Below are 17,103 nucleotides of genomic sequence, written 5' to 3'. Positions count from 1 at the left end.
TTTATTACTCACCCTCTGACATGTAAATGTCTTACCAATAAGTCTACTTCTTGTTCACTAGGTCTAGTCAGCATAATGTCATCAAAGAAACGATGTCCTGTGATATCTTATTGAGGGGAAAGTTCCCTCCAGACTAAATTGTGACATAAAGCTGAAGAGTTGATACACCCGAGGCAAGACAGTGAAGGTGTATTGTTGGCCTGGCCAGCTGGAAGCAGATGGCTTCTGGTGGTTTTTATCAACAGTTATTGAAAAAGAAAAGCATTCATTGTATCAATAGCTACACACCAGGTACTAGGGAATGTGTTAATTTGCTCAGGCAATGAAACCCAATCTGGAACAGCAGCTGCAATTGGAGGCACCACCTGGTTAAGTTTATAATAATCCAGTTATTCTCAAGATCCACGTGTTTTCTATACAAGCCAAATAGATAGGTTGAATGCGGGATGTGGTGGGAATCAATACTCCTGTACCCTTCAAGTCCTTGACAGTAAAATTAATCTCTAAAATCCCTCCAGAAATGTGACACTCCTTTGGTTTGCTATTTTCATAGGTACAGGCAGCTCTAGTGGCTTCCACTTAGCTATTTCCTCCCATAACAACCCTCACTCCACAGGTCAAGGATCAAATGTGGGGATTCTGCTGGATATTTCTCTTCCAAGTATCCATTCTGGAACAGGGGAAATCACCACAGGATGGGCTCAGTGACCCACTGGACCCACTGTGAGACAGACCTGAGCTAAAACTCCATTGATCACCTGACCTTTGTAAGTCCTTACTCTCTGACTAGTGGACCCCAGTGATGTTTTGAGTCTCCTGGAATAAGTATCAGGTCAGAGTCAGTGTCCAGTAATCCCTGAAATTTCTGATTATTTCCTTTTCCCAAGACACAGTCACTCTAATAAAAGGCTATAAGTTCTTTTGGAAAAAAATATTAACAGTATACACTTTTGGCAGTGTAGTGGGATACCTTCTCAAATGGACCCAACCTCCTCTTCATTCAAGGAGTTCTGGGTGTGTAAACTGGCTCAAGTCTAGGAATTGGTTGAGGGGTTATGACTCTGTTTTGGTGTTGCAAGTTACTTGATTTATGTTCACATGACCTAGAACTCTTCTGCTCATACCGGTCAAGTAAGAAGTTAGGAAGAGACTGCCATTTATGGGCTGAATTGTGTCTCCTAAAATTCATATACTGAAACCCTAGCCCCCAAGAACCTCAGAATGTAATGGTATTTGGAGACAGGACTTTAAAGAGGTGATTAAGTCACTGCAAGGCCATCAGTGTGGGTCCTAATCCAATATGACCAGTATCCTTTAAGAAGAGAAAATGTAGACATACTGAGAGACACAGGAGATACACACAAACAAAGACCATGTAAAGACGCAGCAAGGCAGTGGCCATTTGCAAGCCAAGAAGAAAAGCCTCAGAGGAAAACAACGATGCCGGCACCTTGATCTAGGACTTCCTGCCTCCAGGACTGTGAGAAAGTAAATGTATATTGTTTAAGCCATCCAGTTTGTGGTGTTTTGCTACGACAGCCCTAACAAACTAATACACCACCCACCTATTTCTCTTCTGGGGACATCATGGTCAACTAGCCAGTGCCATGGGTCTCTGAGAGTCAGACTCTTCTGGTTACTGCTTTGTCCACTATAGTAACCATACCTACTTTTTCTCGGTGAGTAAGTGCTGCCACTTAGCACCTGCCGTTGCAGGATCCAACTATCCTTATTGTATTAAGGACCCCAGTTCAGTGGCAGCAGGTCCCACTGTAATTTTTGACCTACAGAGAAAAGTGACCACAGAGCTCATCAAGAATTTGGGGGCTCCCTCTCACAAACTTATTCCTTACAATTGTAGTGAAAAGTGTGTTATCTGGACCCTCCCAGAGTGGGTGATCAGGTCATCATGATAAATCCACTCTAACATTCCAATGTCACTAAACCTTTCGATACCTTTCTCTTTAGTGTACTATGGTAGTTCTGACATTTCAGCTTCATTTAGTGAAGACCACATTTTGACCCATCATTAGCAAACAAACAAACAAAATCTTATTAGAGCCATTTCCAATCCCTTGAGCTACAACATTGAATCCAGAATCTCTGCTTAGTGGACCCATGTCAATAAATGTGGCCTAATCTGACTTTATATTCCTTCCATCATTATCCTATACCTTAATACCAATTTCCACTTATATTCCCCAGGTTTCTTTCTGCCTGTATAAATTGGAAAATGCATCAGTCAATTCCCCAAGAAGTCATAACAACCCAAAATGTGTGTATACTTAACAACCTCAAAATTTATAAAACAAAAAAAATAGATCTGAAAGGAGAAATAAATCCACAATTATAGTTGGAGATTTCAACACTCCTCTCTCAACAGCGGACAGAACAAATAGGTAGAAAATCAGTAAGGATATAGATGACCTGAACATCACTATCAATCAATTTGACCTAAATGACATTTATAAAACACTCCATCCAAAAACAACAGAATACTCTTCTGAAGTGCCATAGCATATTCTTTAAGATAGACCATATTATGAACATAAAATAACTTTAACAATTATGTAAAAGAATAGAAATCATGCAAAATATACTCTCAGACCACAATGCAATGAAATTAGAAATGAATAACAAAAAGATAGCTAAAAAGTCCCAAAATATTTGAATATTAAACAACACATTTATATATAACACATGGGTCAATGAAGAAGTCTCAAGAGAAATTTAAAAATATTTTAATGAAATGAAAATACAACATCAAATTTTATGAGATTCAGCTAAAGCAGTTCTTAGATGGCATATAGTAGAAAAGAAGAAAGTTAAATATATATCTGACATATGATCCACCTGTTCTGTTAGGTACTGACCAAGAGAAATGAAAGCAAATGCCCATACAAAAACTTGTACATGAATGTTCAAACCAACTTTATTTGTAAATGGCCCCACATTGGAAACAAATATCAATCAACAGGTGAAATCATAAACATAGTGTAGGATATTCACACAATGGAATACTAGTTAGTAATAAAAAAGGAGTGAACTCTTGATACATGCAACAAAATGAGTGGACCTGAAAATAATTTTGCTGAGTGAGAAGAAGACAGCTAAAAAACAGTAAGTACTTAATGTAAAATATATATAATTCTAGAAAATGCAAGCTAATCCAGATAGGGATACAAAAAGCAAATTGGTGGTTTCATGAGGATAGGGCGGGGTGAGGAGGAACAGGGATAAAAAGGATTATAAAGAATCTGAAGAAACACTGGAGGGTGATGAATACATTCATTATCATTATATATAATTTATATATTCATTGATTGTGATGACGTGTCAAAGCTTATTGTATACTTTAAACATGTGAAGTTTATTGCATGTCACTTATATGTCAATAAAGCTGTTAAAAGATAACAATGGTATATCACTCTTTAAATGAATCCAAAATAATATAAACGCCACAGCATTTTTTAATTTGGGGGAAATTTACATTTATTGATACACATAGATTTTAGCTATACAGTTTGATAAGTTTTGGTAAATGTACACTGATGTAACCAAAACCCCAATCAAGACAGAGAACATATCTATCAACCATAAAAGTTTCTTCGTGCTACTTTCCAGTCAAACCCTATCCACCACTGGCAGGTACTGGTTGGATTTCTATCACCTCAGATTAGTTTTGTCTGTGATAGGCTATCAGATAAATGGGTTTGTTGTATGTATTCTTTTGTGTCTGGCTTCATCCACCCGACAATGTTTTTGAGGTCTGTCAATGTGTACATAAGGAGCTCATTCATTTTTACTGCGAGTAGTGTCCCATTACTTGTTTATGCATTGATTGACCTGTTAATAGATATCTGGGCTGTTTTCCAGTTTTGGGCTGTTATGAATAAGGCTGCTATGAATATTCTTATCCAAATATTATTTGTGGACATATGTTTTCTTTTGGGCGGGGTATATATTCAGGAACAGGATTATTGTGTCATTGGGTGGATCTATGCTTAACATTTTTAAAAATTTCCCAAAAGACTTCCAACATGGTTGTACAACTTTATACTCTCTTAGCAATATATGAAAGACCCAGTTAGTCCATATTCTTGCTAACACTTGTGTTGTCAGTCTTTTTAATTTTAGCCATTCCAGTTAGTGTACAGAGGCATTTTGTCATGGTTTTAACTTGCACTTCCTTGATGACTAATTATGTTCAGAACCTTGTTAGGTGTCCACTGGCCAATCATGTATAATTTTTGGTGAGCTTCCTATTTAAACCTTTTACCTATTTTTCTATTATACTGTTTATCTTCTTTTTATTAAACTGTTTATCTTCTTTTTATGAAGTTTATCTTCTTTTTATTATATTCCAAATACAAGTCTTTGGTCAGATGCATGTATTGCAAACATATTCTTCTAGTCTGTTTTTTGCATTTTCCCCCTCAATAATGTTCTTCAAAAAGAAGACATTTTAACTATCTCAAAAGTAATCAATTTTTTTTCTTTTATGTCTTGCAATTTTTGTGTATTAAGTAATCTTTTCTTATGATAAGATCACAAACATTTTCTCTTTTACCTTCTTCTAGGACTTTATAGTTTAAAATTTTACATTTAAATTTGTGGTTCATTCTGAGTTAATTTATATAAGAGATACGGGTTAAGGTTCATTTTTTTACCCCATATAGACATCCAATTTTTTCAGCATCTTTTATTTTTAAAAAGTCAGCCTTTTTTTACTTAATCACCTCAGCATGTTTGTCAAAAAATCAATTGATCATGTAGGCCTGTGTTTATTTATGGACCTGCCACTCCGTTTCAGTCATCCATCCGTACCTCTATCCTTAGACAAATACCACACTGCCTTAATTGCTATCTCATTAATGTTAAGTCGTTTGTTATCAAGTAAGGTAAGCCCTACAACTTCATTCTTCTGTTTCAAAATTGATGTGGTTATTCTAGGTCCTTTGCTTTGCCATATAAAACTTAGAACCATCTTGTCAATTTAATTATCTTTAAAGAAATTTACATTGGTGGGAAATGTCTCTTACCTTTATTCATATTTTCCAATTCTAGCACTCTTCACAGAGTAGATCCTAATTTCAGTTATTATTTTCCATCAGCCTGAAGAACTTCCTGTTACATGTCTTGCAATGCTGGTTTGCTGGTGACAAAGTTTCTCAGCTTTTGTATGTCTGAACATCTTTTTATTTCACCCTGATTTTTGAAGAATATTTTGTCTAGGTGTAGACTTTTTCAGCACAGTAAAAATGTCATTGCTTTGTCTTCTGGCTTCTGATGAGAAATAAGGGGATTATTCATTTTCTTCCCTGAAAGTAATGTCGTTGGGGGGGCAACTTTTATGATTTTTTGACATATTACATATGATGTGCCTTAGTGTGGTTCTTATTGTGTTTATCTTGCTTTGTTTTCATTGAACTTCCTATAATTGTTGGTTTAAAGATTTTTCAAGTATGAAAAATTTTAATCTATTCTTCCTTCAAATATTTTTCTGCTTCCCCTCCTCTCTTTTCTATTATACTACTACAATTCCAATTATAGATATGAGGTCGGACAATTAAGTTCGCGAACTCATCCTAGAAAAAGTGCTACACACCTCATTGCTGAATATCACTATGGTCACCTTCGTAGTACTCCCCTTGGGAAGCTATGCACTGACACCAGTGCTTAGTCCACCCTTCAAAGCAATTTTGGAAATTTTTTTCTGGAATGGCCGTCAAGAGCTGTCATCATGTTAGCCTTGATGTCCTGAATGTCATCAAAATGTCTTCCTTTCAATACTTCCTTTATCTTTGGGTAAAGAAAGAAGTCATTGGGGGCCAGATCAGGTGAGTAGGGAGGGTGTTCCAATACATTTATTTGTTTCCTGGCTAAAAACTCCCTCACAGACAGCGCCATGTGAGCTGGTGCATTGTCGTGATGCAAGAGCCATGAATTGTTGGCGAAAAGTTCAGTCTTCTAACTTTTTCATGCAGCCTTTTCAGCACTTCCAAACAGTAAACTTGGTTAACTGTTTGTCCATTTGGTACAAATTCATAATGAATAATCCCTCAATATCAAAAAAGGTTAGCAACATCAGTGCAACAAGTTTGCAAACTTAATTGTCACACCACATGTGTCTATAATATAATAACACTGATACAAAAAACCATCAAGGACTAGGTTTTTTGGCATGAACCTAGTTACAAAAAATCTTAACGGAGTATTAGAAAGTTGAACTCACCAGTATATAGAAAGAATAAAACAACATAACCAAGTGTGGTTTAACTAGAGGGATTCAGTTTGTTTTAACATTTGAAAATCAAGCAATAAAATTGGCCACATTTACAGGTTAAAGGAGAAAAACTGAATGATCATTTTAATAGATGTAGAAAAAGTTTTGAACAAAGTTCAACACTCATTTATCTTTTAAAATGTCTAGCAAACTAGAGAGAGAAAAGAATTTCCTCAAATCAATAAAATACATCTACAAAAAACTACATCTAACATCATATTTAACAGTGAAATAGTGAATGCTTTCACACTAAGTTCAGGAACAGGACAAAGATATTTGCAACATTGGGGCAGGGAAAGATTTCTTAGAGAGGACATGGAAAGCATTAACTACAAAAGAAAAAGCTGATAGGTAAGACTTCATCAAAATTAAAACTTCTGTTCATCAAAAGACAAATATATTGGCAAGCCATTGACTTAGAGAAGATAGTTGCAATGTAACTTTCAAAGGGCTTATATCCAGAATACATACAAATAAGCTCCTACAACTTGGTTTAAAAAGAAAAACACAACTCAATTTTAAAATAGGCAAAGGAGTTGACCAAACATTACACACAAAAAAATATACAAATTACAAAAAAAAAACACATAACTAAGTACTCAACATGATTAGTCTTTAGGACATTAAAAATGTTGCCAACATCAGGTGTTATCAAGAGTGTGGAGCAACTAGTACTCTTCTATATTGCTTGTGGGATTGTAAAATGGTACAAGTACTTTGGAAAGGTATTTTGCAGTTTCTATCAGGTTCGTGCAAAAGTAATTGTGGTATAAAAAAGTTAAGCACACATCTACCCAATGACCCAATAATTCCATTTCCAGATATTTACCCAAGAGAAATTAAAACATATGTCCACAAAAAGACACATAAAAATGATCATAGCAAGATTTATTTATAATAGAGAGACAGTCCAGGTATCCATCAACAGGTGAATTAATACTATACAAATCATTACAGTATATTCATAAAATGGAACACCACTCAGGAAAAAAAACGAACTACTTATATTCACATCAAGCTAGTAGAATCTCAGAAACATTATGTTGAGTGAAAGAAGCCAGACACAAAAGAATACTTACTATATGAATGCACGTACAGGATATACCAAAGCAGTTAATCTATGGTGAGAAAAATCAGGTTAACGCCTTCTATGGGGGGTAAGGTTCAAATGGAAAACAGCACAAAAGAAAGTTTGGGATTGATGGATATATTCTCTATTTCAATTAGGGTATTAGTTACACAGGCTTATATTTTTTCAAATGTATCAAACTCTACAGTTAAAATATCAGTATTCCATTTTATGTAAATCTTACCTCATTAAAATTTTTTCTATGGTATTTCCATTTCTTAGATACATTTAAAGAAGTGATATACCCATAGCTTTGTTTTTAAAATATCAAAATGCACAATTATTTAGTAAATTTCAACCTATAACTCGGAACACACACTTCTCCCAAGAAGACATAAAAACAGCCAACAGATATATGAAAAGATGCTTACCTTCACTAGTTATTAGGGAAATGCAAATCGAAACCACAATGAGATATCACCTCACACCTGTCAGAATGGCTATCATCAACAAGACAAGTAATAACAAGTGTTGGAGAGGCTGTGGAGAAAAAGGAAGCCTCATATACTGCTGGTGGGAATGTAAACTGGTATAGCCACTATGGGAAACAGTATGAAGGTTCCTAAAAAAATTGAGAATAGAATTCCATGCAACCCAGAAATCCCTCTTTTGGATAGATACCCCCAAAATCTGAAAACATTCACGTATAAAGATATATGTACCCCTATGTAGCATTATTCACAGCAGCCAGGATATGGAAACAACTGAAATGTCCTTTAATAAATGATTGGATAAAGAAGATATGGTACATATATAAAATGGAATGTTACTCAGCCACTAGAAAAGATGAAATACTGCCATTTGTGACAACATAGATGGATCTTGAGATTATCATGCTGAGAGAAATAAATCAGACAGAAAAAGTCAAGAACCATATGCTTTCACTCATATGTGGGATACAAAACTGAAAGCAGCAAATGAACAAGACAAACAAACAAACAAAAATGCATAGACACAGCCAACAGTTTAGAGGTTACCAAAGAATAGAGGGGCAGGGAGTTGGTAGAAGAGGGTAAAGGGGGTCAAACATATGGTGATGGAAGGACAATTGATTTGGGTGGTAAATGCACAATGAAATATATAGATGATGCACTATAGAATTGTACACTTGAAACCCATATAACTTTACTAACCAATGTCACCCCCAATGAGGGTAAACAGGGTCAAAAATACAGTGATGAAAGGAGAGCTGACTCTAGGTGGTGAACATACAATGCGATATATAGACGTGTATTACAGAATGGTACACTTGAAACCTATGTAATTTTACTAACCATTGTCACCCCAGTACATTTTAATTAAATAAATAAATAATGAAAAGTTGACATACATGATGAAAAATTTTAAATATCAACCTAATATGAGAGAAGGAGCATAGTGTTTCATTGTTCTCTATTTTATTTTGTAACCCAATTTTTTGCTGTAGGCATGCAAAAGTTCAATTTTGACTTGAAGGATCAAGTAAGATTTCATGAAGCGGTTTTCCCTTATCCATACATGAAACCTGGGAATACCGTAGGGAAAGATGGGATGGGTACAAGGGTAGACCATCAAGCATATTCTAACTAAAAGTACCAAGGCAGGAACATTTAGGTTCTTTGTGGGAATTATCAGGTAAATCTAATGTAGCTAACTTTCAGTTGTCTCTCAAGCAATACAATGACATAAAGCAGTCTGTGGACAGATTGCAGGTATCTTTGTATGATACATATGAAGTCTGTAATTTATTCTGGGCAATGGGAAGGTACTGAAGGATTTTTAGCATTTAAATGCCATATTCAAACCTGTGTTCATGATCTATCAGCATGCCAGGATGGCAGAGTAGAAAAGGACTGGAATGGGATCCAAAGACCTAGGTTGAATGCCTGGCTTTGTCATAGACTATGTAACCTTAGAAAGTTTCTAGAGCCTTCATTTTCTTCATTCAAATATTGAAAGGTTGAATTAGATAATCTCTAGAATCCTTCAAAAACTACTGAGAATATATGAGATGGAATTTGTAGCAATGAGAATGGGAAGAATGACCCTGCAATAAAATCAGGGAGATGTAACAAGAGCCAGAATCTGGAAAGTATCAATGAAATGGAAAAGAAAGTTTAACTATGAAAGAATAACTTAATGCAGAAATAAGAAAATCATAGATGCTTACAAAGTTTTGAATCTCATGGCCTATCACTGGCTGTGAGCTCTCTAGTCGAGACTCTAGTGCTACTCACATGTTTAATGCTGAAAACTATATAAATGTATCTTATGGTAAGTGATAACCCAGTCTGGAGATTACATTTAGAAATCATTTAAAACACCATTTAATTTTTTAAATGATTTGTTTTGTTTAAATGTGATTTTTTTAAAAAATACCTTTTAAAACAGGAAGCTGACGATAAGCTGCAAGTTTTGGCTGAAATACATTTTCCATTAGCACTCGTTCCATAAAAAATAAGTCCTGATGAAACTTTTCAGATTTGAATATTGCATCTGCGTGGTCTTCTTCATCATCATGCGTTTTAGCCAGAATTACATTTTCTATATCCATTAGAGAACTACCTTCACTATCTGTAAAATATAAAATGAGGCAACGATAAAATAATCCAAATAATATTAGATGACGCACATATTCTAAATATTTAAAAATGACATTTTGTCATTACTATTTGCTTTTTCCAGTATTCAACAACTTCACTAGACACTTATTGAATATATTTTATGTACCAAGCACATGCAAACTACTACAACTTATCCAATATAATATAATTTCAAATTTAAGGAAATTGAATTTGTAATTGTAAAAACTCCCTCCCAAAAAATCTCCAGGAGCAGATGAGATGGTTTTACTGGAGAATTCTACCAGACATTTAAAGAAGAATCAACACCAGTTCTATATAATCTCTTCCAGAAAACAGAAGCTGAAGGAAAACCTTCTGATTCAATTTATGAAATCACTATTTAAAAACCAGACAAAGAAAGTACAAAAGGAGATACAGACCAATATCCCTTATGAATATAAACACAAAAATTATTAATAAAATCCCTCATGAATATAGCCACAAAAATACTTCTCGTGTTCCACCAGAAATATTGCAATTGCTAAAAAAGAATTTATTAAAAATGTCATGTGAAAATCTCATGAAAAAATAGAAATAAATGAAATTTTACTTTTTTCTATAGTACTTCCTGGCCCTCTTTGGTCCCGGTCTTTAGAAGGTATGCTTGCTCTACTACTTGAATCACCTATAGACCATTTTACTGGTAGAGACAAAATCTCCAGGGCATTATAAGAATCATACAAATCCCAAGTAGTAGACATTATGCCTAAATAAAGAGACGGAAAGGTAAAAATTAGTTTACACCAAATTCTAATATTTTAGTTTATACATAACTAAAGTCACAGCAAATCTAAGATAAGAATATCTACTGTCTCAAAAAAAGTATTATTGTTTTACAATGGTAAGAAGTGGATAAAAATGAAAAAGAAATACATCATGAAGACAGCTTAAGAGATCCTTAGCCATCACAAGTTTAGCACCTACAAATACCTTAGTGTTTTAGTGATAATTTCAAATGATCTTCACCATCCTTTCTGATCCCCACACCTTCCCTTTATCCCAAGCTGGTATAGCATGATCTCCTCAATCTGTCAGTATAGGGCTGCTTTGATATGGACTAAAACAGCTATATTCCTTTACTTATGGTTAACATATAACATGTTCTATTCTACAAAACTTTTATTTATAATTATCTAATTCCATTTTTATCAAGAAAAATTTCCTATATACTTATGTGAAAAGATCGTACATGTTGGGAAAATGATAGACTCTATTCTCAAAAAAACTTGTAGAGTAGTATGGTTATTAAGTTCTCTTAAATTTTTTGTTTATCTATATTTATTCAAATGAGCAAATATAACAATGGTCTCTAAATAAAAATTGGATAAACGTTATTTATCTCCAAATTGAAAAAAAGAAAAGCTCCCATCTCTTCATTGCTGATATAACAACGAAAGGCTTACATAATAATTATTTTATCAGTGATCACATAACAATATATTCCTACATGCTAAACTTAAACTAAACTTTCAGTTAAAGTCAGTGATTTAATAAACTATTCATTTCCCTAAAAACGAAAAGAGGCTCTGAATCTAATAAACACAACTACTTTATACTTTATTGTTAGAACTTTTATTTTCATAATGTAAAATGAAGGATCTCTGGTGTTTAACAAGGTTTTCAATTAGTAGGAAGGCATGTTAACTCACATTTCATAATAACATGTCTATCTTATTGAACTTAATAGTGTCCAGCAAAGTCATACACAAAATAAATACCTCGATATTTTGCTGAATTGAAAAGGGTATAATTTCCATGTTCATGAAGTAAAAGACCATAGAAATTATGTCTTCGAATATTAAATTACCTAACCTTGTTTTTCTTCCTTTAACTGAAAGTTTAGTAAGTTGAGCATATAGGAATACATTGTTACATAGCACTAATCACACAATTGCTACATAAATAAATACACGTTATAAATGAGAGGTCTAAAATGTTAGAGTGATTTCAAGTTATTTCTTCTTTGAAGATAAACAACATTAGTAATTTTACTTTGGGTACATCATTACATTTGTTCATTTGAATAAATTAATCTAAGAAGTAGAAAACCTCAAACCACATTCCATAATATATTGTATAAGATGGAATAATAAATAATGAATTATTGCAACATCCCAATTTTATACTGTTATATACTATTAAAGAAAGCTATTTTAACTAGTATCAAAAAGTATTCCCACCTATATCTGTGTTTTGAGCATTTTTGAGTGTAAGATATGCCTAAATAGCTTTTGTTAAGTTTTAAAACATTGCTTCTATCTACTAGTTTAATTCAAGAGTAACAACTGGCTACATAACATTTACAGAAAATAATTTTACTTTTTAGCTAAGTAAAAAGACATAATCACTGTTTTAAAAAAAGGTAAATAGGACTTGTATTTCCATCAACCAAAGAAAATGACTGCTAACATTTTGGTGTATGCCCTTACATATTCACATATACATATGTACTTAAATACATATGTATATTTTTTAATTAAAGAGCTCATATTACATATACTTTTATTAAAAATTTTTATTGTAGCATAATATACATAGAAAACAAACTGGCTTTATGAAATCTACAAAGTATTTATTACTTGTTAACTTATTTGTCAAATTCTGAAAGCTGTAGATCACAGTACCCAGCTACTATTGTGACTTGGCCAAATTATTTCTATTTTTGCTTTATATAGTTCAACATTTACTTGCTAATTGACAGACTCAAAAAATGTATATTAAAACATGGTAGTTTATCAAGCAAAATAAAACAGAAATTACCTTTGTCTTCCTTTATGATTCTGTCACATTGAACATCTTTATTCTTTGGCGCTCCATTAATAGTTTGCATCATCTTTTCAACATACAAGTCATTGCCTAATCTATTTCTACAAAGGCTCTCATAATCCTTGTTTCTCCGGCTATTACAAAACATAGTATACACAACTCATTAATAAAAATTACTACCACATATATCATCTTTATACTCTGCCTTTTCTTAAAATTACTTTCCTAAATGTGTATTGCACCAAAAAGTGAGAGTTCAAAAAGCTCCTCAGGAGGAGACTGTTTTAAACTACCACCGAAGGACTTTTTTGTACTATACCTTCCAACATCCCTATTATAATACTTTCAGTGCCCACCAATAATATGCTAGGACTATCTCCACATAGATTTTATAAATTTTGGTATATACACTTAAAGCTATAAATTTCCCTCAAAGTACTTATTTTTGGTAAGTATGTATTGTTTTCATAATTGTTTAGTTCTGAGTATTTTTAAATTTCCATTATGACTTATTCTTTGATTCAGAAAGAATTTAGAAAATGTGCTTGCTCACTTCCAAGAGTTTATGTGAATGTGTGTCAATGTTTAAGGTCAAGATTTATGTCATTTTTATCTTCACTCCACTGTGATTATAGAATTTAGTTCGCATGACACCATGTCTTTGAAATTTTTGAAACTGTGTTTCATGGCCTCTTGCACAGATGATTTTTATAAATATTCCATGTGTGCTTAAAAAAGCGTGTATGTTCTCCAATTATGGAACGCAGAGTTCTATGTACAATAATTAAATTACATTTTTGGTTCAAATTTTCTACATTTGCACTAATTTATATCTGGTAATTCAGAGAGGTATGTTTACAAATCTTACTTTAATAGGATACTTATGAAGTTTCCAATTTTTGCTTCATATATTTGGAGGTGATTTTATTAGAGAAATTCAAGTTTAGGATTATTATACCTTTCTATCATTATGAAGTGACCTTCTTTATCCCTAATAATACTGTCAATTTGTTTCTCTGTAGATGATACGTTCTTTCTTTTTTTCCTTCTGTCTTAAAAATCTCTTAATATTTGATATTCTGGGGTATCAGTAAAATGCACTGAGTTCTTTTTTCTTTTCTTTTTTTTGTAGATTATAGATTGTAGTTCTTTTTTTTTTGTAGATTTCTTTTATTTATTCCTATTTCTGAAGAATCATATCTTTAAATCCTTTAGGAAAGTCCTGACCCACTCTCTTTGAATAATATCTCTCTTGCATTCTTTTTATTCTACTCTTTTGGAACAGACTAGATGTATATCAGACCTTTATTCCATTGTCAATATCTTTTTAAACGTCTTTTTCATACTTTGTATCCCATTTTTCTCTCCAAACTTTATTTTGTATAACTTATCTAGATCTATGTCTGTATGGTATTCAGATCCAATTTATTAAATCTCTATTCAATTATGTCTTGTTTAAATTTAATATTTACTTTTTAATTTCAAGAACTAAGTCAATGTTTACTTTTTAATTTGAAAAATTATATAAACACACTTTATTTTAAAGTTCTTTTTAGATGTTTTCCAAATATGTCATCATTTTGATAGTTTCTTAATGTTAATGATGTTTTAACCCTATCTTTTATTTAAATATTTCACATGTATTTTATATTCTACATCTGATAATATCCATAGTTGTCAGGGTATAGATTTAGGGTTTATCATTTCTTTTAATTCTTATTCATAATGGCTTTTTTTCTTTATGGGTTTTGGTGTAATTTTAGCAAAGTCAATCTAAGGGAATCTTAAGAGCTTAAATGGGTATGTTTTCCTCCAGAAAAGACTTGTGTTTGCTTGCCATAGTAGCTAGGAGTCCCTACTGACGTAGGACCAGTTGAAATAAGTGAGATCCTTTTAAGGGTCTTGGCTTAATAAAAGAATCTCTCTTTCAGCTTTTTCAATTTGTGGGGAATTCTTCTGGTAGACTCTAGATCCATGAGCTAATGTAGCATTTGCTTCTAGCATCTCTCCTTCTCTGATTTTGGATCACTTATATATCCCTTTCCTTTTCCTTTTGATGGTTCTAGGAGTTTTCCCTTATGTCTTATAAGCTTTAAAAAGTATGTTATTTAGGATCTAATTGTAATATATTTTATAGTGCAAACAATTCTACAATATTTTATATTTGGATAAGCATAATACCCTAAAAACTATTTTAGTGGATTTTTTAGTACTATGCATCTTATTCAAATTATATTTGAAGCTAAATCATCTGAATAAGTACATTAATAATTGATTTATAATGGCTATATTAATTTCTGACAGAGCAGACTTCAGAGCAGGAAAAACTGTCAGTGTAAGAGCAGTATACATAACGATAAAGGGGTCAATTCTTCAAAAAGACAATAGTCCTTAATGTGGTTCAACAGAGATTCAAAATACATGAGGCAAAAACTAGTAATCTATTTATATTCATTAGTAAAGAGAAATTGAAAATCTACTCTCATATTGTAAATTCAGTTACTTTCCCATATTTTCCCTTCTTAAGTTCAGAATATAAAATATGTCAGTCTTTTCCTTTTAAACTCAAAATAATTTATACAAGCATAAAAATCATTAAAACCTATATTGATACTTAGAAGTTTTCTTTATTTCTTTTATTATTTAACTTAGTGGTTCTCCTACTTTTTAAAGAATATGGTAAAGCTATGTCCTTTAGAAAAAAATACATACAATATAAATACATACAATTTCACAGGGCACATACACCACAGTATATATCCAGGAATCCCCAAGGACAGAAACAAAAGAACCTCTGTCTTAGCATTTAAATTACAGAAGCAATGTGGATAGTTGAACAATACATACCTTACTTTCTCAGCTTCTTCAGATTCTACCGAAACCATGACTGCTGGTAAGTTAAAAAGTCTCAGTGTTTCTGTCTCTGTGAGCATTATCTCTATAGTCTTCTCTAGCTCTTCTTTTGTTACAGTTTTTCCAGGTGTTGTCCTCATAACTCGTAAATCTAAAATACACGACTTAATAAAAATCATTTACTAATGCTATTTTAAATTTTCATTTCACCAAGATAGCATAATGGGTCATACATTGCATGTAGCTCTATATGGTCAAGAAACAGGCCATATCATTAGATGCAGTCTATTTGATCCCTCTGAAGCCAAACTGGATCTTATAGCCCATAAACAGTGTCTGTTCCTGACATATCAAGCCTACGCCAGTCTCATAGTCATAACTCCAAGGGCATCCTATTATATCTATCCCATAATATTAACAGGGAGACTGGGGTGTGTGACTGTTGTTACTACTCAAGAAGAATATGGGCAAGTATATTTTGGGGACATAATATGCAACCCTTCCTTGAGTCCTTAAGTTAATTTTCAGTCTGAACCTACAACCACCTTTTATTTTTTGTTTGGCCTTCTTATCAGTTGTCTCTGATTTAGATTACAGCCCATCTCTATTCATCTTCACTAGGAGCTAAAAAGATTCTCCAATGAAGTTCTGGTTAAAAGTAGGAAGAAAATAGGCTCAATACGCACGCAAGTAATACATTGAAGAGGGTTAGTTAGCCTCACCCTTAGGTTACGCAGAGGTCCAAGGTCCTTGAAAAATTTCATTAAGTGCTGGGGGAGTTCGGAGTATAAATAATAAGAAAGCAAATAATGAGAAGGTATGTAGGTCAGAATTCAATATGTTTTGTTTAAAACAGGGTGTGAAGCAGGGGTCCACAAGGCTTTGGGAAGGGTAAAGCTTGAACAGCTTTATGAAAACAAGACTTAAGAGTATATACTTTCCATACCGTGAGAAAAACACCTTCTTTATAACCTAAAAACAAATACAAGTTACTAATTCCACAAACCAATAATCAACATTTGAAATGGTTAAATAAATTATTGTATACTTATCTGTGACTATCAAACAGTAATTAAATGTAATAAAAACCTATGAAAATATATTTGTGATAAAATGTTAAGTGACAAGACAATCCAGAACAGAATGTATGGTTATTACAATGTGAACTACTAATGCATATGAACAAAGTCAGGAAGAGAAAATTTTAAATTATTTATTTATTTGTTTTTAATTGGGGAATACTGGGGAACAGTGTGTTTCTCCAGGGCCCATCAGCTCCAAGTCGTTGTCCTTCAGTCTAGTTGTGGAGGGCACAGCTCTGCTCCAAGTCCAGTCACCGTTTTCAATCTTTAGTCATCGGGGGCACAGCCCACCATCCCATGCAGGAATTGAAGCATCACCTAGTTGTTGAGAGTTCGTGCTCTAACTGACTGAGCCATCTGGCCACCCCTACAGTAGCTCAGCAG

General features: G+C 33.2%; 1 protein-coding gene across 1 annotated transcript in view; it reads right to left on the bottom strand.

The window, feature by feature from the left end:
* DNAI4 (dynein axonemal intermediate chain 4) overlaps positions 1–17,103 on the bottom strand; it is a 57,737-nt gene that overhangs the window by 22,430 nt on the left and 18,204 nt on the right. Inside the window, exons 5-8 of the mRNA XM_081057440.1 lie at positions 15,632–15,788; positions 12,779–12,918; positions 10,569–10,724; positions 9,774–9,968 (exon numbers count right to left, since the gene is read on the bottom strand). Coding sequence (XP_080913566.1) covers positions 9,774–9,968; positions 10,569–10,724; positions 12,779–12,918; positions 15,632–15,788 — 648 coding nt within the window. The remainder of the gene's footprint in view (positions 1–9,773; positions 9,969–10,568; positions 10,725–12,778; positions 12,919–15,631; positions 15,789–17,103) is intronic.

Source organism: Rhinolophus hipposideros (assembly GCF_964194185.1).
Source record: "Rhinolophus hipposideros genome assembly, chromosome: 8".
Taxonomy (NCBI): Eukaryota; Metazoa; Chordata; class Mammalia; order Chiroptera; family Rhinolophidae; genus Rhinolophus; species Rhinolophus hipposideros.
This window is presented reverse-complemented; position numbering and strand designations above follow the sequence as displayed.